Source organism: Ursus arctos, unplaced genomic scaffold (assembly GCF_023065955.2).
Source record: "Ursus arctos isolate Adak ecotype North America unplaced genomic scaffold, UrsArc2.0 scaffold_19, whole genome shotgun sequence".
NCBI lineage: Eukaryota > Metazoa > Chordata > Mammalia > Carnivora > Ursidae > Ursus > Ursus arctos.
In genome coordinates this window covers 21,821,102-21,845,945 of record NW_026622863.1, presented here as the reverse complement: position 1 = coordinate 21,845,945, position 24,844 = coordinate 21,821,102, and the positions used below count along the sequence as shown (strand labels likewise).

Here is a 24,844-nt window from a genome sequence, read left to right as displayed (position 1 = left end):
CCACGAAAAAAAGGTAACTCGACTTTTACACAAGGCAACACGAAGAAGCAGAAATGTTCCCGACTTAGAAGCCCTGATTTTATGATCGCATGTGGGCCGGGCTGGGTGACAGCATACAAGCTCAGTGGTGGGATTAGCGAGCGGGAGGGACGAGGCACAGATGTTTAACCGACGCGTCAGATGTCCGCTTATTTCCGCGAGGGTGGCAGCGAGGATGCGCGCGAGGGTGGCATCGTGGATGGCCGAGAGGATACCTTTGAGGATGCCATCGAGGATGCCCGGGTGGATGTGCGCCTGGCATCCGAGGTGGGGGCCTGCGTGGGTGCTTTCCTGGCTGCCGGTGTGGGTGTTTTCGCGGGTGCTTTTGCAGGTGCTTTTGCGGGTGCCGCCACGGGTGCTTTTGAGGGTGCGGGCGTGGGTGGTTTCGAGGCTGCCGGCGTGCCTGCTCTTGAGGCTGCCGGCGTGGGTGCTTTTGAGGATGCGGGCGTGCCTGCTTTCCCCGCTGCCGGCTTGCCTGCTTTCCCCGCTGCCGCCGTGGGTGCTTTCCCGGGTGCCGCCGTGGGTGCTTTCCCGGCTGCCGGCGTGGGTGCTTTCCCGGGTGCCGGTGTGGGTCCTGGCCAGGGTGACTTCTTGGGTTCCAGGAGCAGGGAGGAACTGCTTTCGAAATCGAGTCCCAGGATTCTTCTCATTTTATCCCTCATCTTTTTGGTGACCATAACTGCATCCAGGATACACACGATTGCTGCTGTGAGGCACTGGGTCTGGCAGACACAAGACCATACAGGGGAAGGAAAGGCTGGGTTATTTTGCAGCTCAGCAGCTACCTGTCTTCCCCATCCCATCCCAGGGGGCAGGGGGCTTCAGGTGGCCGCCTGTCCCCTCTGATCCAGCACTACTCTTTGGTGTCTGCCTCGCCGGCTGCTGTGGCACTTTCTGCAATTCCCAGAGAAAGGAATTTTGGAAATGGTGGGTTTTGCTGCCGGTAACGACCCGCCTGCTGCCTGAGGCACCAGGAAAGGACCAAAGAAGAGTATTCACTGGAAGGCTCCAGATAGGTATGAGGTCCTGAGAAGGCCGCTCAGTAGAAAGGATTCCTGGGCTTTGTCTGAAAAGGGCAGGAAGGAATTCCCAAGGGACCAACTGGGAGGAAGAGAACTTAAGATGGTGGGCAGGGGTCTCCAAGGAGTATGGTGTGGCTGAGAGCCCTGGATCTGGTGAGGGCGGGGGCAGAGTTGAGGCTAGGAAGTGCAGAATTTGGGACTTTATCAAGGGGAGAGCTCAGGTGCTGCAGTCAGAAAGTCCATTTGTAGTAGCCATGAGGTGAAAAGGACTGGAGGCAGGGACACCAGTGGGGTGTGGTGGGGGCTCCTGTCATCCAAGTAAGAATTGATGGGGTCCAGATGGTGGGAATCCTGGCAGGTAGGAGAAGGCTTGGTGGCTGAGTTAGCAGATGGGTACCAGCAGTGCATAGTACCAAAGATACTCGGTGCCTCCCAAATCCTGCCTGCTCTGGATGTTTCTCTTTACTATCACTTAATCCCTGGCTGCTTGAATGAACTTTCCCTAGATAGGTCTTGCCCCAGATAATCTGTGAACTCCTTCAGGGATAAGGGACTCTGTCCCCAACTGTAAGCCTGGGCCTGGCACAATCCAGTGGGATTGACAAATATTTACTGATTATGGAATGAATTCAAAGAAGTCAAACTTTTTTTTTTTCTGGATTAATTTCTGTTCCCATTGCTTAATTTCTTGAACCAAAGTCTCACCTCCCCACTTCCCACCCTCCATCTTCAAAGCATTTAATCTGCCATTTATTGTGCTCTTCATATGATGAGGATTTGAGTCCCAGCTTGTCCCAGGCTTGGGACAATTCTCATATATGTAAAAATGAGAATTGTAAAAATGAAGTCAGAACATGCCTGGCCATGTGTGGGGCACATGCTGGGAGCTTCCTGCCTTCCTTCCTTCCTCCCTTCCTTCCTGCTTGGCCATTCACTTTTGACAATGTACTTTTTATTTTTCTATTCATGTGCTTTTCTTTTCATGTGCTTTTAAAATAATTCTCTAATCCAAAAGAGTCAAAGTCCTATTTATAGACAAGAATACCTTGTTGCAACATTTCAAAAAATAGTGTGTACATTTCTCAAAAGGGGAGTTTGTACCTATTTGGAGGATGAGTATTAGAATGAAGATTTTCATGAGTTTAGAGTTTATGCAACTTTATATCTTCTGAAGAAGTCAGTGCAAGAAGGAGAAGGGGTGGTGGTAGGGATGTTATTCTGTAAATGAAGTAATGATAGTCTGCCAGTTTCCCTTTGCAAAGAGTTTTGAAATACTGATATTTTTTTAAAGATTTATTTATTTATCTGAGAGAGAGAAAGAGAGAGAGAGAAAGTGGGAGGGGCCGAGGGAGAGGGAGAGAATCTCAAGCCAACTGTGTGCTGAGCACTGAGACCGAGGTGGGGCTTGATCCCATGACCCTGAAATCACAACTTGACCTGAAACTAAGAGTTGGACACTTAACCGACTGAGCCACCCAGGCATCCCTGAAATACTAATCTTAAATATGGTCACGAAGGCTTCGACTTACCCCTCCAACGTAGAATAAATGTCTTCTTTCCATTTCTTGCATTGCCAAGATGGCAACTATTAGAAGGAACACGGCTGTAATGAAACTGTTGACAAGATCCTGTAATACAGAATGGAAAACCGTCAACTTTACAGGGTAACGTGATTTCATACGATATTTAAATTGGTCAGTTACCCATCTAAGGATGGATGTCTTTTTAAAACTTCCCTTTGATTAATTGTAAGAGGAACCGTTAGCAGCAAAATTTCTTGCATCTCCCAAGACATGAGTTTATGTGATTTTAAGGTCCTGGGTAGGACTTTGTCAGCAGAAATGGGCTTAATTTCATTAGAAAGTACCATTAAAAAAAAAAAAAAGCTGACAACTTTCCCATTATATTCTCCTTAAAGGGCATGAGAAAGTGAGCTTGAAAAGCACCTAGAGGTATGGGGTGAATCGGACCTCCATAAATAATATTTTAAAAAATCCTGTTTTAAATTAATGTAAATTCTGCATTCTATTCCATAATATATTTTTAATATAAAAATTAAATTTTAGATTAGCACTTTACTAATTTAATTACATTCCCAAACCTGCAGGTAGAACCGATACTCCCGAAGTTAGTTGGGTCATATTTATTCTGTGGGTTCACATATCCTAAGGAGGCAGGAACCCATCTGAGGAGCAGGCCTGGTATTCTAGAGTGAATGCTGGTGCTGTTGACTTTTGTTCTTTCCTGAGAAATGGCTGGAATTGAGTATGCCCTGGCATCTGTGGGCTGCCTTTGTCCTTTCTTCTGGATTCCTGTACTGGGTTCTTTAACTGCTAGCCCAAACTGCTGCTTTGTGTGCTAAATAAAGGGCGGAGAATGAGTAGATGGGGGCCACTCCTGAGGATAAGCAGAGAGAGGCTGGGCTTTGGTAATAGAGCAATAATGGAGAAGTGGGTACTCCGTGTGTCCGTGGCACCAGTGTGGCGAGGGTCAAAAGCTCAGGGTGATAGAACCATGATATGGCCCAGATATCTAACTGGAACATTTTAAGTCCTTAAGTCTTGGCGTCTTGACTTGGTAGCGTCAGCTTGTCTGGTGTACGTGCCCAAATCTAGCAAGGAGCCCTGCCACCCAGTGTACAGAATCATAATGGTTCTGATGGAGCTCTTCAGTGTGCCCAGTGTTTCCCAGTCATTACCTTATTTAACCCTCACAAACACCCTCCAGAGTCAGTATTCTTATGATCCCTATTTTAAGAGGACATAGCAGAGGCTTAGAGAGGTTTATTAAATTGCCTGAGATTGGGTATCTGCCAAGGAGGGGAGTCAGAACTACTCTCACTATTGCCTCCCATCAGGGACACTCAAATAAGAGGAAAAGAACTATCACAACCCGCCCCTCCCCCACTTTGAATGTGCAGCATCTGTCTTGGGCATTTTCTGTGGATAATGGGTCACGGAGGGTCAAAATGGTATGGGAAATGTACTGTGGGAGTGTATTTTGTTGATGAACTCTTTTGGCCTGCCAATTCCTAGATGTGTGACCTGGGGCATGTTTTATCATCCCTCTGTGTCAACTTGTTCATTTTAAACATGGGGATAGTGATTGGGATTCATTGGGTTGATCTGAGGATTAAATGGTATAATGAATCTGAAAAGACCAGATAAGTGCCTGGCATCGAGTGGATCGTGAGTGCATCAAAATGTGGACTTGTGATATCCGCCTTCAAAATGTACACAGTTGGTAAACTTTCTTTAGACTTCAGGAGTCTTTAGACTGCTGAGCAAGCAGTCCTATCCCTATCACGGAATGTGACGTGCCTCATGGAGGGCCACTAATTATTTGGACACCTGGTGGGTAACACTGGGGGGACAAGGAGCAGGGCTGGTGAGGGTTAGAAGTAAGACCCAGCTGGGTTCTGTGGGCTGAATGAAAAGTTTGCCCACAGTGGGGCAGGTGCAGCGGTTTACAGTTTTGCGAGAAGCTTAGTCCTTTAGGATCATGTAAACCAAGATAGTAAAAAATGTGAACAAGTTCTCTTACAGCTAAGAAGCAGGATGTAAACTTTTTAAAATAAAAATTAACTAGCTGTGGCCCTAGGTGGTTGAGAATTTAGACGAAAGCCAATGAATAATGGTAATACTAATAAACCAAGTGTAGACTAGGCAATCGTTGACTCCCTGTCATAATTCCATCTTCTCACTGGAATATTAGACATTCGTTTACTCTGTCCTTACTGTAATTTACTCTGGTCCTTGCTCACAAGGAAATGCTCTCCTGAACTGTCCTTTGGAGCTAATGTTTGCCTTATATCTAACATTCTATCATAGCTCACACTTCTTGAGCACTTCCTCTGTGTCACATACTGTGCCAGGGTGTTAATCTCATTTGATTCTCACAACAAACTCTTATGATCCTCAATTCACAGAGGGCTAAGCAACATGCCTGGGGTTGCTCAGCCACTAAGTGGCTAGGACCCTCTGCAGCCTGACTTGAGTGTCCAGAGGCCTTCTCGGGACTAACCCCCCTCCTCCCTTTTGCCTTAGACACATCATCGTTGTTGGCCTCATCTTTGAAAGAGAGAGGAGGGGGAGAGAGAGAGAGAGATGTTCCCCCTGATGGAGTAAAACTGCATCTGAGGCTTGTCACGTGCCATCTTTACTCATCATCTTTTTCTTTCCCCCTTGACCAAATACCCTATTGACTCAGGTAGCCTCCTCTGACTAAAATGAGAGATGGATTCGTTACTTGACTGTTATGTTTCCATAAAGCTCCCAAATTGCTGAGATAAAATTGTGTAGAATTTTAACTGGGAAAGAAAAAGATGCTTTAATAGTGAATGACTATTTTTGAAAAATCACTGAATATTAGAAAAAACTAACATTTACAATTCGTTTCACAAAATGTGGTATTTGTAACAAGCATTTATATATAATAAACATTATATAGTATTCAACTAGCTACAGCTCCCACTGATTCCAGTTGTGCCTGGAGTTCTCCAAACACGTGGCATAGCCTGATCAGAAATGACCAGAACTGTGGTTTTTCGTTAATCTTATTTGAAGGGAACATTCTAAAGCTGACACTTCCTCCTTATAAATGTATAGATATTGCTGGTAGTTTTGGAATCATCACTTCTCTCGAGTTTTAGTTTAAAATGCTTATTATGTTCTTCTTCTTCTTCTTTTTTTAAAAATTGCTTTCTATTGGCAAAAACATCTGCTTGACCAGAACTTAGTTTCTCTGACTATATTGGATAATATTTTTTATAATATAGAAGTGTTAAAAATACAGACTATTTAGAAGTAATTACAATTCATACACTCCTTGGGTATGTTGACAGATGACACTAGATTGACACTGAAGTGTAAAAATGAAGACAATGACCCCACCACGGGTGGGGTGCGGAAAGCTGTATACTCACTAGCTCTGATGCAGACCCATGATTTCAAGTCAAGGGCTGGCTGAGAGGTGGACCCATGGGTGTCAGGGTCATTGGCATAGTCTTCATAGAAGCAAGCAGATGCAATTGAGTCTGGTGTATGGATCCCCCGGCCCAGGTTCCATCATCTCCCCAGAGAAGGAGGCCTTGCCAGAATATGGCCCCAGAGTCCACAGATCTCAGCAGGCCTGTACGTGAGGCCAGTCCTCTTTGATGCTGCTCTCCTGAGCATCTGAAGCCCTGATTGATCAGACTTTCTATTTCCCTGCTGGGAGTTTTCATCATTAGCCTCTTGCCAAACAAGAATGGGAATAGAGGAATAAGGCACTCTATACTCCTGGAAGCCTTTAAGGAAACTGCCACTTAAAATCAGTACTACTTACCCTAATGCTCTGCCTTGGGGGCACCAAACCATCTTGGCAGGAGAGAGGGGCTGTGTGTGCTGGATGCCTCCAGTGTGTGGGTGGGCCCTTGAGCTTGTACAGAGCACTAAAACAGGGACAGTATGAAATGGGCCCTGTGTTCTCTGGCTTTCCACAGTTCCATCAGGTCCCAGGGGACTTTTGCAGCTTGATGCCAACACATCTCCAAGTCCTCCTACTCTCTGAAGTGACACGTAGTCCTCTCTAGGCACCAAAACTGTCCCTAAACCAGCACATTGCCTCCCATGCCAGAGTCTCCCTCTTACCACCCAGTGGTAACTACCCTTCTGAACAATCTCTTCTGTACACATCCTTCACCTTATGGAATCTGAAAGAGAAGATTAGAGAGGAAGGGACAGGATAGGACAACACAGTTTTGGATCCTGTTTTGATGGGTCTTCTAAAAAACCTTCCAAGTCAATTAGATCACACAGCATCTGACCAACTGTGTTGGTTAGTATGTGGCTGCTTGGTATGTCTACTGCTAGTCAGTTGTGCCTCAGAATAACTGAGCACCCTTCATATTTTACCAACTATGGAGCTCCTGGGAGCTCACCAGCCATGTCCATGTGAATCATGCCTCGGGGCTCCCATGGTCATCCAAAGGAAAGAGAATGCTCTGACCCAAGGACAGAGGTAGCAAAGAGGGTCCGGCTTTATCAGAGTTGACCAAAGGCCTACAATTCTACAAAAGCTGGCCTGAGCCATCTGTGACCACTGTGAGAACAGTTCCTCTCATAGGACCTTCCTGGTTCATTCTTAGGAGCCCCCAGTTCTTGCCTTTGTCTCAGACACTTCCTAGATATTCTCCCTGGACCTTACAGCAAAACATGGTGCCTTGAGGCTCCCTCCAGTTCTCCAGCTTTATGGCAGCAGAGTTTCCCTCAGAGGGCTCTAGTCTGCCTGACCACAGCTGACTTTTGTGCTGTGAAGCCCTCAGTCACCTGCCCTAAGGACCTGTTCCCGCCCTCCAGGATAATCTGTTAATGTCCAGCTCCACATTTTAAGGAAACCATGAGGAAACAGGAGAAGATACAGAGAACATAAAATTTAGAGAATCTGAGGAGGATAACAATGAAGGGAAGATAGAGACAGAGAAACCATCGTAAGGCAATAGGGCGAAAAATCTGGAAAGAGTCTGGGCTAAAGCTGGGCCTGAATTTCTGAGTGACTGCCTATGGCCACAAGCGCACCTTCCATCTCTCTCATCAGGTCTTCTCATCTGCTAAACTACAACCTCACTGGGTTGTTGTGAGGATTAAATAAGGTAACACATATGAAAAAGTATCTGGCACATGCTGTGTGCTCAAAACGGTCCATTTACCTTCCCTTCTTGAAAATCTCCGCGGACAGAGATTTTTGTTTCCCCTCGGAAACCTCTTTATCCTTACGGCTCTCCATAACCCTAGAGGGTCTTCCGTATGTCCAATTAGAGTTGCTCATATTTTGCTTGGTCTGCTTCCTGTTGCTCTGCACTCTGTGGGATAAAGAGAGCTCAGCAGCTTTTTCAGAAAATGCCTCACATGCTTCAAGAATGTATTTTGAGTTTTAGCTCAATAGCAACCAATCGTACCTTAAGGTTATAAAAAGGTACTATAAGGAAGTGGGATGTGGGAGAGGCCTGACCTCTGAGTTAGGATTGTTCACGGTGCAAGATAAAATGGTAAAAGCCATCTAACTACTTTATGGGGTCTGATGGATGTTTTGTAAGTGAATGTTTGCTTTAAACACATTTAAATGTTACAGGAAGGAACCCTGTGAGGTAGTTATTATGATCACCTTTGTCCTTTGCTGAATTTCCTAGATGGGGAAACTGAGGCTGAAGTTCACACAGCTAGGAAGATGCCAGGGCCAGGAAGCAGGCCCATGTCTGTTCCTGGACAGAACAGTAGTTCTTCTCCCGTCTGCACGGATGCGGAACCTCGGGTTCCACAATAAATAGGATTTATCTGAGACCTGAGGGATTAGCTTCAGGAATTTTTCAGTTGGTAAAGAATATGAAGTTCTTGAAAAAGCTACTGAAGAAGGCAATGCAATGCCTTTTCTTGAAAAGTGCCACCACATGGCAGCCCTTTGGGAGTATGGACCCTTAAAACCCATGAAAAGATTGACTCCTGCAATCTTTCAGTGTGTGGGTGACAATTTTCTACAACTTTGCCATGCCATCTCTTGCTTATGCAGGGAGGAAATGTTATAGTGTTTGAGTAGCTGCTGTTGGAAAAGTAGAAGCATCTGCTGTTTTACAACCAATAGATGAGAAGTGTGTTTACCTACTGAATATACTAATTGAAATTTTCTTTAGGACAAGCTGCAAAGTACCATGTGTTCAGTGCCATAATGAGATGGAAGCAAGCATGTGTGTTGGTTGTGCTGTGGAGAGAGGTGTCCAGGGAATCTTTCTGGGTAGTAGGCTAGTTTCTCCCCTGGGACTAGGGTAACACCCTGTCATAGCTCAGTTATATTCTTGTCCAGAGAGATAGCTCTTTTATTTTCACTTGAGAAGAGACTTTACTCTGGGACCTAGGGCAAAGCTTATATTTGAGTTATGAAAATGAACACTTACAAGTAAGGACCAATCTAAATTAACCAGCAAGTGGTGAAGGGTTAGCATATATATTAGAATAAAAAAAAGAACGATGAAGATTTCCAGAACTGTGATGGCTATATACGGCTCATGGGCTTTGGCAATGATGAAACAAACTAACGCTCCTATGATAAGACCCTGCAATAAAAGAAACAGAATTTGTTTTAATGCACATGGGCTAGTAAAAAACAAAGCAAACCCATAAACTGTTAGAATGTAAATCTGATTATATTGCACTTGCCTGTATTGTTTTGTATATACATTTTATTTGTAAAATTTCTCATATTTCCAAGAAATGAACTAATACGTGGAAATAAAGTGCACATTAAGTATAGAAGAATGAAAAATAACTCGTTTCTTTCTTCTCCCTCAACCCAACCCTAGTCTTATCTCCTGAAAAGTAACCATTGTTCACAGTGTATATTTCCTACAGGAAAGAAGTACATACAAGTAGAGTAAATATATACTGATTCTGATAGAAAGAGGTAGAGCTCCAGTTTTCTTTCTTTCCAAACAGTTGTTGATTATCCCGTCATTTATTGGGAAACACCAGTATTTTCCCCGCTCATCTGAAATCCAGCCTTTATTGTGTACTAAATTCCCAGGTGCATACGGGTCTCTTGAGACTATCCTTTTCCATTGAGGTGCTGATTTCTTCTCTAGCACTTTTGAGATTATAGGAAAATTATTTTATATTATTGTCTGACCTAGTCCCCCTTTCGGTACTCATCCTCAGATTGTTTGTGTCTCCCATGTTTCTTGGTCAAGTTCCCCAAGCTAAGCCAGTTGGTATTTTAATTGGGATTTCATTTAACTTCTAATTTTGAAAGATTAAAAAATTCGCTTTTACTATTCAAGAACAAAGTATGTCTTTCCAGTATTTTTAGTGGTTTTAAAATATCTCTGAGTTTTTAAAGTTTTCTTGATATAGGTTTTTCAAATTTATTTCATTTAATCTTGGATACTTAACCATTTTGATTGCTGTTGTAAAGAGAAATATTATCTTCTATTTTAAATGCTTGTTTGTTCATTTCTACTAATGAGTTAGTAGAAATTATCTTGTTCTAACTTGTTTCCCAGTTGATTTTGAGTTTTTTAGATATACAGTGATATCAGCTGAAAAAATGATATACTTTGCTTCTTCTTTTCAACTGTTATTTTTCTTGTTTAATTGTGATGATTAACAGTTCCAGAAAAATACTGAATAACAGTATTGATGAGGGCATCCTCTTTGTTCCTCCTTTAATGGGAATACTTCTGATGCTTAACTATATATGATGCTGACTTCTGGGTTTATTTTTATAATATCAGTAAAATATGTATTCCGATTTTATGGGTCTCTCTTTTTTTTTTTTTGCAGAGATGACTGTTGACTTTTGTCAAATGTGTTCTTTTCCTTATTTGATATAATCTAATTTGTTCTCCTTTTACCTATAATGCTGGTTAGTTTAATAGAGTCCTAATATTGCATCATCATAGTGTATTTTTATTTATTTTTAATTTTTTTAAATTTTTTAAGATTTTATTTATTTATGTGACAGAGAGACAGCCAGCAAGAGAGGGAACACAAGCAGGAGTGGGAGAGGAAGAAGCAGGCTCCCAGCCGAGGAGCCCGATGTGGGACTCGATCCTGGAAGGCCAGGATCACGCCCTGAGCGGAAGGCAGCCGCCTAACGACTGCGCTACCCAGGCGCCCCCCCTCCTTTTTTTTTTAAAGATTTTCATAGTGTATTTTTAAAAAGTGCTATTTTCTGCTAATATATTAATACTTGTTGCTTTGATACAAGTGAGATTTCTATTTTCTTTTTCTGACTTGGTCAGGTTTTGATATCAGTATTATACTACTTTGAAAAAATAGTTTAGAAGGGCTTCTTTCTCCATTCTTTGAAAAAGTTTCAATAGCATCCGAATTCCATCCCATGAAAGTCTGAAAGAGTTAATGTGTAAGAAAGTCTGGCCCTAATATATCTTTGAAAGAAACTCATTTGATTAGTTCTCATTTTCTTCTGTGTTTACATTGGTCTGCTTAGGTTTTTCTCTATTTTGGGGTCAGTTTTGGTAATTGTATTTTCCTAGAAAATAAACTATTTCTTTCAGTTAGGTTTATTTGTTTTGCAAAGTACTCTTGGGGATCCTCTCAGTTTCTTCATCCTTTGTGCTTATTTTCCCTGTCTGGTGTCTAACTTTAAATATATGTTCTCGCTTCACCCTTGATTTCCTATTATACTAGCCATTGGTTTATCAATTTTGGGCAATTCTGTTATTTTTGTTTGCTAATTTATACATTTCTGCTCTTATCTTCACTGTTTCCCTAATTCCCTTTGTGAGAGAAAACCCCAGAAATACAGAGTATGACAGGAAAAACAGCGCTGGTTTAGTAATTAGGGTTGAGCGTGGGGAGAAGCAAGGGAGGAGGGAGGAAAGATGAGGCAGAGCAAATTGGCTGGCAAAGGGAAGTAGGGAAGCTTTGCGGAAGTGGCGCCCCCTGGGACTCACTCCCCGAGGCCGCACCCACCCTGCATCACCAGCTCTCTGCTCACCAGCCTCAGGATCTTCAACATTCCCGTGGGCGAGAAGAAAAAACGCTTGAAGCTGTCCCTGAATTGGAGCGGGACTAGGGCCCGTCCTTCAGCACGCTTTTGGATGGCGGCCTTCTCAGCTTCTGTCTTGGGTGCGGGCGGTTGCTTGGTGGGTGTCCTTGAGGTTGCACCTTGCGGCGCACTGGGTGCTACGTTCCTTGGTTGCGCGGACGGCCCTGAGCGTGAGGGAGTTCCTGGAGCTGCGGCAGCCCCTGGGCGTGCGGGAGCTGAGCGTGAGGGTGTCCCCGGAGCTGCGGTAGCCCCCGGGCGTGCGGGAGCTAAGCGGGAGGATGTCCCCGGAACTGTGGAAGACCCTGGGCGTGAGGGTCCTCCCGGAGCTGCGGCAGCCCCTGGGCGTGCAGGAGCTGAGCGTGAGGGTGGCACCCCTGGGCGTGCGGGAGCTGAGCGTACGGGTGTCCCCGGAGCTGCTGCGGCAGACCCTGAGCGTGCGGAACGCGGCTGCTGTTGCAAGCTCCCTGCGGGGGTCCTGGTGGTTTTGGCATCCATGGTGGGCTCCGGGGCCTGGCTGTGTCAGGTTGGTTGTGCCGCCGCCGGCAGGCTGGCCCCTGGAAACCAGGGGCGTGCCCCAACGGCTGCTGGCCGCCTGTCCCTCGCGCGCACCCAGCTCTCCCTGCCCGCGGATGAACCAGGCCCTCCAGCCACCCTCGTCGCCATTTGGGATGCCATGCCACTGCCTAGCCTGGAAACTCATTATCCCTGCAACCTCACCCCTCCGTGCTGCCTGCCAGCCAGGAAGAGGGCTCTGGAGACCATTTAGGGCGGTCCAGGTGCATTCTTCTCTGCCACCCGGGGCCCAGGAGGAGGAAAACCCAATGAGATCAGGATCAGTGCTGACATGGAAATGACGGTATGGGTGAGCGCTGGGCACAGAGGTCCCACATCTCTTCTTCCAGTTTCCATATTGAGATTAAAATGAGAACAACCACAAGAAATATGTGGAGGAATAAATATATTTAATATATTTAATACTTACATGAACTAAAAGGTAATATAAAATTACAAAACTTATATTTTGTCATGAATAGAGTGTTTCTGATAAGGACCACTTGGATTAAATAGAAGCTTCCGGTAAATAAGGACCCCGTCGGCAATACAGCACACTGCTGCCAGGAGTCCAAACACCTGGAAACAAACATACTTTGTCACTGCGGTGGCCACGGTGTGGACCTTGGTCACTCACACAGGTTTTAAGTGGCCTGCCCACTGGCTTCCTCTCCTGCTAGGGTACTGAGATTGCTTGCTCCACTTCCACCTAATACTAAAATGGGAAGAGACTTCAGAGATCATTTCATTCTCATTCCCAAGTTTTCCTAATATCTGCTTCGAGAAAGGGAAAAGATAACTTAGACGAGCAGAAATAATATTGAAGTCGTGTGGGCTCTGAAATAAATACTTGTCTGGATCTCTTGACTTGCTCCCCCATGTATGATTTAAAGTCCTACTGAAGATAATTTAGTTATCAATCAACATTTCTACCCCAATGTTCAACTGCCTTTCTTACTACAAACTCTACTGGAGGGCCAAAGTTAACGGCAGCTCAAGATTAAACCAATGAACAGGAGCTGTGATACACACTTTAGAGAACTGGAGTGATAGATGATCCAAAGTTAACTCTTAAAGGGTGGGATTCTAAATAGGCCTCAGGGGGAAAAAATAAGGTAAAGGGAATAAACTAGAACTTGGTCTTTAGGTACTCTCTTGGCTATTTGAGAGCTGGCGCCTGGGCTGGAAAAGAGGGATATCATTCCTTGTGCTATTTGGTCAGTTCCATCCAATGGCCAGGAAGTCTGGCCTCTTGGCTCTAGATACCACTCCATTTTCCATCCTGAATCTCAAACTCAGCTTATTAGGTTCTGACCACACTGAGTACTTCCTACCTATCTGACCATGACTCTGGTACTCTGCATGTTGCTGGTTCTTCTACCTGGAACCATCCCCCTCATCTCCCCTTTATTACTGACAAGCTGCGTTTCCACTGCCAGAGCAAGGTAGTTGCTTCCTCTTTTCTGTGCCCTGCAGTACTCTGTCAATAGCTTGTATACAGCTCTTTACATTTCTCTTCCCTGTATTAGGCTATAAGCAATCTGAGGATAGGATAGGCTCATGTTCTAGTTCAGTGCTGTCCAAAAGAAATAGAATTTGAGTCACCAATGTCAGCCACATAATTTTTTCTAATATCCACATTAAAAAGAAAAAAACAAGTGAAATTAATTTTAATAACATATTTTGTTTAGCCTACTATGTCCAAAATATAATTTTAACATGTCCTCAATATAATGTTATTATGAAATAATATATATTTTTTGGTAAGTCTTTGAAATCCAGTGTGTTTTTACATGTATACTCATCTCAATCAGACCAGCCACATATCCAGTACTTAGTAGCCACATGTAGCTAATGGCTGCTGCATCGGACAGCACAACTCTATACTTTGTCAGCATCTACTAAAGCGCACCTTTGTAAACAATGAATCAGTGAATGGATAAGTGAATAAAAGTACAGCTGACTTTTGAACAACATGGGTTTGAAGTGCATAGGTCCTTACGTAGGGATTTTTTTCTGTAAATGTATTTTCTCCTTTTGATTTTCTTAGAAACATTTTCTTTTCTCTAGTTTATTGTAAGATACAGCATATAATACATTTGATACAAAAATATGTGTTAACTATGTTTTTGGTGCTGCTTGTCAACAGTAGGCTATTAGCAGTTAAGTTTTTGGGAAGTCAGAGTTTAAAGTTTCAGCTGTGTGGGCAGTCGATGTTGTTCATGGCTCAACTGTAAATCCTACGCCTTGTCCCTCTTTCTCCATAGTAGAGGGATAAGATTATCTTGTTTTTTGTTTCTAAGTTTAAAAATATTTATTTTGGGGGGGGAGGGGTAAAGGGAGAGGGAGAGACTCCTCAAGCAGACTCCCTGCTGAGTGTGGAGCCTGACATAAGGCTCTATCCCAGGACCCTGAGATCATGACCTGAGCCGAAAACCAAGAGTCAGATGCTTAACCGACTGAGCCACCCAGGAGCCCCGGGATAAGATTATCTTTAAAGATATCTGGGGGAAATTGCTGTTACAGCACTATCTCATTTCTAGAATAATTCTCATCCCTCATGAAGTTGATTGGGGCTTAGTAAGATGAAAAACCATGGATTGTGACATACATGTCTGTCTGAGAATGGTTGGTTCTCCTAAGCAGCCCATACTATGGAAAGACAAGGAAGTAGGAGGGAGATTTATTTAAGAACTCCTGATTCACATCTCTAGATCAGAATGTAGAAAAGCCACACGACTCTGAACCTCCTCTAAGCAATCTCATAAGAGTATCAGATGGAACTAAAACTCAATTATTTGACTCCTGTTTATTTTGGCTTGCCTTCCAGGATTAATTCTGATTAAACTGGCTTGCTTCTCTTCAAGCAATGTTCATGATAAATCCTTTACTTATAAGGTTTCCTACAACCTTATCACGAGACATCTTGTATATTCCATCTGAAGAAAGCTCTGGACAAAGAATAACTGAGCTCAGGGCAATCTGTCTCACCTTAACAAGTGGTATGTATCCTTTCCTTTAAAAGGGAGAACTATGAAACTCATCCATGGTCTTGCTTGACATCAGGTTTCTCAGAGCTAAGTGTAACGGATTCCAGTAGCTTTTCTCAGTCTAGTCTAGCTCTACATATTGATGTGGAACATATAGGAACTATTATTTGGTTAACTTCCGTTTTAGGGTGAAATTATATTCCTTCAGGTTAATCACAGCCTGTACTCACACAAAAAAATATTAAGCCACTAGGGACTATACAACTGGCCTAGGAGACCCAAGGATGAATATAGTGTAGATTTCTGTTCTTATATCTGTTTTTCTAGTAAATCTGAATACTAATCAAACCTAAAGCAAGAAATCAGAAAGACCTCCACTTACCCCTCCAAGGACTATAAATGTTGTGGTTTCTGGTAACAGTGCCAACACAGATATGATTATCATGAATATTGCTGCTATCACTGAGTTGATAATATCCTAAAACACAGAATGGAAAGGTCAGCTTTGCATGAAGATCACCAAAAAATGAATCAGCTGCCTAGAGATTTTCAAAGTTCCTTTTATTAAACTTAGTGGTTTTGGGGTTTTTTTCTTTGAAATCAAACTGCCACAGTAAAATGACACCTATATCGTATTTGGTTTACAGTGATTCCTAGTGTTTCTCTTAACCTATGATACACCAATCATTTAACTACTTAGGCTTATTTCTTTTTTATTTAAATATAGTTGGAGGGAGAATGCATCTGGTTGGGAATGGATGATGTATGGTGTGGAAGGTTTATGATAGAATGGTGCACTAGAAAGCAAGAATGCTAAGAGAAAATGTGGAGTAGTTTACACTGTAAACCAAACAACTTTATAATATTACTAAAATGCAATTAATAAAAAAGCTGCACACACTTGGCAGAAAATGGTAATTTTCAGGAAAAAAACTTTCCTACATCTGCATGCAATGGCTGATTATACTATTATTTCTGATGATGTAGCTCATTCATTTAATAATTTCTAGAAACAAAACATTTGCCTTCTGAACAATAGCTTTAAGGGGTGCAGCTTACATTATGACGTATAGTGTGAGAAAGGTAAATCATCTTTATTCTGGAATGGTTTATATCTGTTTACAGATAACTGTAGGAAGGAAGGTATTGTTAACAGAAATATCAGACTTCAAACTCCTGGTAACTTAGAAATGTGGTTATTAAAAAGAAAATGGGGGGGGTGCATAGGTGGCTTGGTTGACGATTTCAGCTCGGGTCATGATCTCAGGGTCCTGAGATTGAGCCCCACGTTGGGCTCCGTGCTCAGCGCAGAGTCAACTTCAGATTCTCTCCCTCTGCCTCCTCCGCGCACACCCCCCGGCTCTCCCAGTCTCAAAATTAAAAAAATAAAAAAGTAAGTTCAATGCGGACAGGCAAGATTATATGCATGTAGGATGAAAAAAGGTTCTCATTTGCAAGAAATATTGAGACTGTCCTAGGTTAATATTCCTCTGTGTTGGATATTTTGCTCTGCATCAAGGCAAGCCACACTTCTGTGTCAGACCATCCTGCCTCCTGTGACTCATTCAGGCACGTGTATATGAATGGCTTTAGGTAGAAGTTGTGTTCTAGGGAGTGCAAGAGAACTACAGGAAAGAAAAGGATGCACCTATCCCGAAATATCAGTGATCCTTAATGGTCATTTAATACATTGTTTTTATAATGAAAACCAAACATCAATATACCATGGAGTAGAATGTTAATTACCAGAAAAAAAAAAAAAAACAAAAAACAAAAACCCAAGAAACAAACCCCCCCCCAAAACCCAAAAACCAAAACAAAAAACAAAAGTGAAAGGAGATTTCAAGAAATTTTGAGCCTGTACTTGGATGGCACTGCAAAGCCCTGGGTTGGCTCATTGTGCTTTCTGTCATTGGTACACTTGAAGGGAACAGTCAGAGAAGGCCTGCTGTACAGACTGTCAGTTACTGTGGCTTTGGGACAGTGATAAACACGATAAATCTGAATGGAGATGACCACGCCTTTTCCTCATCAGTGAAGACCGTGGCCATGAGGCAGAAGTTACCTTTCCCCAATGACACATTAATTGAAATCGTCAGCCATCTGTGTCCTTCACTTTTGCTACAGTAGAAGAGCCCCAGGCAGCTTCTCCAGGGCTGTGCTCTGGCTCCCATTCCCATGCACCACTCTGCAGGAACCTTATTCTCTTCATGACCCTTCTTTGTCCCTGGCCAACTTTCCTCAACTCTGTGGCCCCTCTAATTACAGTTGTCTCTCTTGCCCTGCTCAGTCCAGCCATTCCCTCAGCTTTCCAGTTACCTGTCCACTTGAGGCACACCACTCTGGTAAAGGGGCCTCTGGAAACACAGCTTGTGAATATGTATGGTTTCCAGGGCTTATTTTTCTCTCTTTACATGTGACAGTATTCACCACTCCTTTTTGAGATGCTTTCCTGTCTTACCTTCTGTGACACGGGTCTCCCTTGCATTCTCTGTCTTTCTCTGGCTCCTCCTCCTTTTCACCCCATATGTTGGTGTTTCCCAGTCTTACCTTCAGCTTGCTCTCCACTTTCTCCGTGCCATTTAGGCCAGTCCCAGAGCTTATCTACCATCACAAGGTGATGACTTCCAAAGCTGCAGCTTTAACTCCTCACTCTCCTGAGCTTCAGACCTGTTCTGAACATTTCTATCTGAACAATCCATAAGCAACTTAAACCTAGTATTTCTCAAACTGAACTTAACTGCATTCATCTCCCTGGCCCCTCCTTAAACCTATTCTTTCTGTATTTCCTATCTCATTATCATCTCAAGATTTTAAATGGCAGGTATTTTTAATTCTTCTTATTTACCTAGTCCTATCAATTCTACCCCATTAACCCCTTTCCCTCTAGTTACTGTTATGACCGTTCTTCAGGCCTTTATAATTTTCATGCCTGGCTTACAGAACCAGTTTTAAGTGGTCTCTGAGACCTACCTCTAGTTTTGTTCCTCTTTAATCCATTATTGACACTGCAACCAGCAATTTCCTAAATTGTAAGCTGCTCATATCACTCTCCTACTTAAAAACCCCTAAAAGCTTCCAATGCCATTGGTTTAAAACCCAGGGCATATAAAGCCTTGCATGCTCGGACCTCCTACTGCCTCCTAAGCCTCCACTCTTGCCCTCCGTGCCTCCACACTATCCTGGGTATGCATCTATCCCTGCACCTATTATACTGAATTGCTCATCTATCTTGCTTCTTGGCTACACTGAAAATTTCACAGGTGTAAGATTTGTGTTTTATCAAAGAACCCATTATGGAAGCTGGGATTAGCAGACACTGAACACTTGGCTGAATAAAAATGATTCCACTAGATCAAGAGCAGAGAGGAATCTTGATTTCATAATGGAATAATCCCATAGTTGACCAGATAGCATCATTTCTCAGAGATTACAATATCAGCAAAATTTGATCCTCAGAGATTTGGAGACTAAATTTCCGTCTACACATAGGTCACCCTCTCTCCCAGTGTATTCTGTTAAGCTTAGGGCTCCAGGTTTATTACAGGGACATGTAATAAACTCCAGAGAATTATTGTAGTTTGGAGAAAAAAAGCCCACTAAAATGTATTAGTTTTATTAACCTTGGAAAGCAGAATGTGAAGAGCAACTACACAACTTTTTGAGTAAAGAGGATATGAACCATGCTCCTCATGTCCTTAAAGAAACCGCCGGAATAATTAAGCTTAGCTCTTTCTGCTACTAAATGACATTATGTACTCTGAGGGCCAACTGACGAAGGTGTTGTGATCCCTTTTCCTAGACTTCCCTCCAGTCAGGTCCAGGTCTAAGAGTGTGATCAAGTAGGAGTTTGGAGAGTTGCTATGAAGATCCTATTTCCCAGCTTTCTCCTTCTGGGACTTTTTCAGTTTGTGACTAGCTTGAAATGTTCATCACTGGCCTTCAAGGGTGATTCTAGAAGGTACCACTTGAAGGCATGCTTTTTAAAGCTCTAAAGTATTTTCTCCTTAATAGGGTTTATCAGCTTGGATATCAGCACTTTGGAACCCAGGAAGATGAGACAAGCGCAGCCAAGGAAGATTTAAGTGCAGCTACCAGTCCAACCAAAAGTGGGAAGGGCAGCAGGGGGTCTTAGGAGGGAGACCTACAGAGATAGGATACCGGAGATAAAATTTTAAAGAGGAGAGAGAGGTAAAGCCACTCAGTTTTTCCTAGAACTGGAGAATAGTTCAGGCTGAAGGGACACGTTCACCTTAACTAGCATCTTCAACTTGCCTATTTTGACAGTTTCTAGAACCATTTTGGCACTTCACTGGGCAGTTATTCTCAATGCTGTAAGTATGGCAGGTGAAGTTCATTTGCTACTAAATAAGGTTGTACAAGATGAGTTAAATTATTTAGCATTAATGATTACAGACATTCTTAAGTAAGATAACATTGTGCTTTATTCAGCCTCCCAGATTACTTCGGTTTTCCATTTAGTGGTCATGGGTGTGCAAGATGTGGATACTTGTGTATCTGCCTCCATCTCTTTCCCCAATTTTGAGGCCATATCAACTTGTACTTAAAAGGGAGGTAACGATTAAGAATGCTCTATAATTTTCTTAGCCATGATCTTAAATTTAAATTTCTTTAGAAAGTCAACACTTAAGTGAATTCTCCTAACAGAAGAGTCACTCCCATCTACTGGTAGATGGGAGCTGAGAGGAGAATTTATGCTCTGTGGTTGCTAAGGGACAACACAGAACACAGTAGCAATGGGTAGAGCTCCTCTTTCCTAAGCCTATCAGACATTCCTTAAAGGCTTAAGAAAACTGAAGAAGAGCTTATTAAAATGTCTCACTATGACAGGAAAATAGTTAATTTTAACAATATACCTGAACACTTACAAGCAATGGCCAAAATAAACAGGCTATTAATCGATCAAGTCTCAGTATATATAACATTATGAAAAAGAAAGTAACAGTGACTTCAAATCCAGTGATGACAATGTACGGTTCAGGGGCTTGTGCAATGATAAAAAAGGTCATGGATGTCACATTTAGCGCCTATAAGGATAAAAAAAACATCATTTATTCAACGATTACTGAATGCAAGTTTAAGCTGTAAAAATGATCGTTTCTAAAATAACTAAATAAATGGATTTAGGCCATATATACGCACACCTAAAAGAGGAAATACTATAATGTATGGATTTTGCCTTCTCTTTGTGTTTTAGGGAATTAGGTGTCCCTCTCTTGTTATTCCACTTGTACAACTAATACAGTCACTTCCCATATCTGTTTCCTTAATCTTTTTCCACTACGTATCTTCTTTTCTCTCTCAGACCTTCAATCTCTCCTAATTGGCTCCTTTCCACATCATACTATAAACATACACAAATTGTCTTCTCTTAACACACACACACACACACACACACACACACACACACACACCCTTCCATTCATCCTGCTCCCAAAGAAACTGTGTTTTCTATTTCTCCCTATAGTTCTTTTCAAAAATGTCTGTATACTGACTATTATAATTCCTTTTCATCTGCTCATCACGCCTTAAGTCTTAGCAATTTGGAATCCACTGTCAAACTTAAACTTTGAATGTTGCCATGAAAAATACTGGAGAAAAGTTTAAAATAAACTGTTAGAGGAAAACAATTCTCTGAAGAACCCTGTGGGGGAACAGAGGGAAAAAAAAAACCCAACAATTCTGATGCTTCACTTTTTATGTATTTTCTCTAACCTAAGTAGAATGCAATCAGAATTGAATATTTTAAGTAAAAAAAACCCCTGAAGATAATCTAATCCAATCTCCTCATTTACAAATAAGGATATAAAATACAGAAATGTTAAGTGACCTAAAGGAAAAATAAGCTGATAGGTCCCAGTGAGTCTGTCAACATCATGTTTTTAGGAGCTGTCGTGTTATAGTCTCTACGTTCTTGGAAAATGGTTCTGTCAAGAGTTTTCCCTGGCTAGACTTTTATGATCAGTCTGTCAGCTAGTAGCATCTATATACTCTTTTTAACCTTAAACCTATATGGGCTACTTATTCATAATTCTTTCAATTACTTTATTAGTATAAAAAGATTCTACCTTTAAACTTCTAAATTAATCAGTTTGATTATGTAGCAAATATAACCAGTAACCAAATAAGCCATTCATTATAATTAGTATAATTACTATTAGCAGCATTTCACCTCAAACCACTTCATTTACTTTATTGAACCACAGTCTTGAGTTCATGGATTATGAAATCTAGGGTCACTTTTTCAGTCCCTATCTTCCGTAAACTTTCTGCACCATGGATTTTGACATTGGTGATTAATCTATTTTCTTAAAAGTTCCTATGATTTCAGTCACACTGGATTCTCCCCCAATCCATTATTTACAGCTCTCCTATCATTACTCTTAGCCTTTGTCTCCAGTTCTCTTTTAAATATCCCACTAATATCTCAGACATTTCTTCACCACTCTATGGAAACTGCTTTTGCTCAGATTATCAATGATTTCAGAATTACTAAATTTAATGAACATTTTTTCTTATCCTATTGGACCCCCATGGCTTAATTGCCATTGGCTATCTTTTCCCTATTCTTCTACTCCTTTGGCTTGCATGTCACTTTTCCTAGTTCTTATACAACTTTGCAACTATTCTCCCTTGGTGGGCTTCTCTCCTTTTACCCATCCTTTTAAAATACTGGCATTCCTTTAGATTCTGTTCATGACCCAATCGATGAATACGGGTTCCTATTGCAGGGCAGTCCTCAACATCTCACACATAGCCATTTGCAATCTCTATCTGAATACCTATAGGAATCTCAAATTCACCATATCCAAAACTGAACTCATCTTGCCCATTCCTCCTGCATGCCTTATCTTAATTGGTGATACCACCATCTAGCTTACCACCCACCCTAGAAACCTATTATCAGTGCTCCTAATACTCCCCACAATTGATCAATTATCAGGTCCTGCTGATTTAATGCTAACCATCTTGGGAACCCACTACCTCCTCTTCGCCCCTATAGCTACTGCCCTTCAGTATCTTCCCTGAACTACCATGACAAAGGTATTACAGTATAATTTCCAAAAATCAAATGCATTTCTCAGCGGCTCCCTGTGATCTTTAGAATAGAGCCTACCTCTCACCATGGTATTCAGCCTTCCATCATTCAGCTCCTGTCTACTTCTCTAGCAGAATTTCTTCACAGTTTATCCACAGGATAATTCCAGTGTTTAATTCTCAAATTGAACTTCTGATCCTCCTCCTACATTTGCTTTACCCAAAGGCTTTCAGTGGATGGCAACTTCATCCTTCCAGTGCTTAGGCCAAAGACTTTGGAGTTATCCTGACTCCTCTTTTTCTTACACCACACCTGGTTCATCAGCAAATCATGTTGGGGCTACTTTTAAAATATATCCCAAATATGATAATTTCTTGTAGACTACTCTCCCAATACCCTGGTCCGAGCCACTATCCTCATTGCCCAGATTACTGCAATAGCTCTAACTGGTCTCTTGGTTCTACCCTTGCCCTTGCAGCAATCCCCTCCTGTCCTTCTGACCAATCTATTATCAACATAGCAGCTGGTCTATTTTTTAAAAATGTTAGTCAGATCATATACAACCTTACTCAAAACCTTCCTCATCTATCACTGTGTCCCCAGTCACTCCACTCCTACCATACTGGTTTCCTTGGTTTTTCTTGAACCCTTCAGGTACATTCTGTCATAGGGCCATTGTAATGTATGTTCCTTTTTTAAACACTTTTCCTCCAGATATTCTCATAGCTAACTCCCTAGCCTCACTCAACTCTCTACTAAGTTGTCACCTCAACAAGGCGTAACCTGACCACTGGAACATGCAGTGGAACATAGCTGGAACATGCAGCCTTGTTCCCCTTACACTCCTTTGTCTCTTGTTCCGTAGAACTTACAACTTTTTACTTGTCTCTTGTTCCCTAGCACTTACAACTTTTTACAATACTGCTTGTTTTTTATTTATTTATTGTGCTTACTGTTTGTCTCCCTTGCCCTCCCACCCCAATATGTAAACGCCATGAGGGCTAGGGATTTTTGCTTTGTTCACTCATATCTCTCAAGAGCCTAGAACAGTGCCTGGAACATGGCAGGCTTTCAATAAGTATTTGTTGAATGAAGAAAATAAGGCAACACTCATCTTGTTAAAACTTGCTACATAAATCATGCTGTTTTTTTGCCTCCATGTCTTTGCTCAGGTGGCTGCCCCTCAGAACCCACTCTGTTTCTCTAGGAAGTTTCCCGATACATCTCTTTCTCTTGTCTTTGGTTAAATGTCTCACTCTCTGGCCTATCCCCATCTTATCACATATTATAGCTGTCTGCTCATAGGTCTGTCTCTTTGACTAAACTGAAGAACTCCATGAATCAGGGACTTTTGTCTTGGTTGTCTTTGTTGTTCCAGGGCCTAAGTCAGATCTTAAAATACAACTAAATACTCTAAATGTTTGTTGAGGGAATTGATATGTCTGAAACTAAACCTTTCTCACAAGATCTTGTCACTCCTCCAGTGTTCTTCCAGAGCTCTCAGTACTGGGCATAAAACTCCAGACCCTCAGGTCACTTCTTTCCTGATTATTTACTACTAACCCAAAGTAATCTCTCTGTCCTCCAAACTCCAGAGTAGTTTCCTAAACCTCTCTTATGCACTCTGACTTGTATTACATTACAGTTATTTCTCAGAATCACAGACTTTTGGTGTGGGAGGGACCTTGTATGCAGTTTGTTCTACACACTCACCTGAAGTCTCAATCTCTTTTACAGCATCCTTCCTAGGTGCTCATCTATGCCTGTCACCTCTGCTGTTTGGGAATATATTACCACTTAATTTGGGGAACTTTCCCAATAGGAAATTCTTCCTCATATTAAGTGGAACTGTTTTCCTGTAGCTTTGAACTATTTCCATCTCCTCCCGTATAGGTCATCTCTTTAAAATTTAAAAAAATTTTTTTTTTTTTGAGTTCCTTCAACATAGTCTCCTGTGACAGTCTCCACTTCTCTAACTAGGCAGGCCACCTTCCTCCAAATGATGGCTTATTCTCTCCAGACCTCTGTTGAGAACTAAATGCAGTGCGCCCGGCATGCCTGACGCCCGGAAGCCGGCAGCCCCACTGTGCTGTGCAGGGTACAAGCGCAGTTGCCTGGCCTGCTAACCTGGGTACGTGGTGTGCAGGTCCAAGCCGGGACCACTCATGCAGATGGGCCTAACTGGCTTTCTGGATGTGTCTGTAAACCTCTGAAGGGCAGGACAGTGCCTTCTTTCTCTCCTTCTGCCCCCAGGGTGCACAGTGAACCGCCTAGCCTCTGGGGAGGCCTAGACCGAAAAAGAAGGCAGAGGATTCCTCTTTATACTTGAGAGCTATCTCCCGCTGACCCTGAGCACGCCCCAATACCGCCCCCACCCGGTGGCCCGGCCTCACCAGCCGCAGCATCTTCACGTGGCCTTTTACGCTGAAGCAGAAAGGGCGATGCTTCGGCTTCAGGGTCGCCATCATGCCTGCAGTCGCAGCAGCAGTAGCACTTCTCTCTCATTCCCTCACCTCGCCGCGCAGCTCTGCCAGGCCTCGCGCGGGGACAGCAACCGCCACCACAGCCGCGCGCCGCCCTTCTAGGAGTCTTGCCCTCGCGCGCGCATGCGCACGTCCTTGCTCGCGCTCGCGCACGTCCTT

General features: G+C 42.7%; 3 protein-coding genes across 8 annotated transcripts in view; 1 reads left to right on the top strand and 2 right to left on the bottom strand.

The window, feature by feature from the left end:
• TK2 (thymidine kinase 2) overlaps positions 1 to 24,844 on the top strand; it is an 80,602-nt gene that overhangs the window by 22,924 nt on the left and 32,834 nt on the right. The window contains exon 1 of one of the 5 annotated variants that reach the window (XM_057314165.1): positions 14,993 to 15,154. The exons of 1 other annotated variant lie outside the window; for it this stretch is intronic. In XM_057314165.1, the coding sequence (XP_057170148.1) occupies positions 15,022 to 15,154 (133 nt within the window). In that variant the 5' untranslated portion in view covers positions 14,993 to 15,021. Of the gene's footprint in view, positions 1 to 14,992; positions 15,155 to 24,844 lie in introns of those variants that run through there. 3 more of the 5 variants (XM_057314166.1, XR_008960093.1, XM_057314164.1) reach the window with 3 other exon arrangements.
• On the bottom strand, positions 60 to 12,449 carry CMTM1 (CKLF like MARVEL transmembrane domain containing 1). The gene is made up of 4 exons (XM_026494910.4): positions 11,550 to 12,449; positions 8,989 to 9,147; positions 2,591 to 2,689; positions 60 to 761 (listed from the first exon to the last, which is right to left on the bottom strand). The coding sequence occupies exons 1-4, from the start codon at positions 12,093 to 12,095 to the stop codon at positions 189 to 191; spliced, it is 1,377 nt and encodes a 458-aa protein (XP_026350695.2). The 5' UTR covers positions 12,096 to 12,449; the 3' UTR covers positions 60 to 188.
• On the bottom strand, positions 12,544 to 24,810 carry LOC123000086 (chemokine-like factor). 2 transcript variants are annotated; one of them, XM_026494918.4, is made up of 4 exons: positions 24,596 to 24,810; positions 20,032 to 20,190; positions 15,525 to 15,620; positions 12,544 to 12,731 (listed from the first exon to the last, which is right to left on the bottom strand). In XM_026494918.4, the coding sequence occupies exons 1-4, from the start codon at positions 24,668 to 24,670 to the stop codon at positions 12,615 to 12,617; spliced, it is 447 nt and encodes a 148-aa protein (XP_026350703.1). In that variant the 5' UTR covers positions 24,671 to 24,810; the 3' UTR covers positions 12,544 to 12,614. The 2 variants fall into 2 exon arrangements, with proteins under 2 accessions (XP_026350703.1, XP_026350704.1); XM_026494919.4 differs by lacking the exon at positions 20,032 to 20,190 and having other exon boundaries at positions 24,596 to 24,797.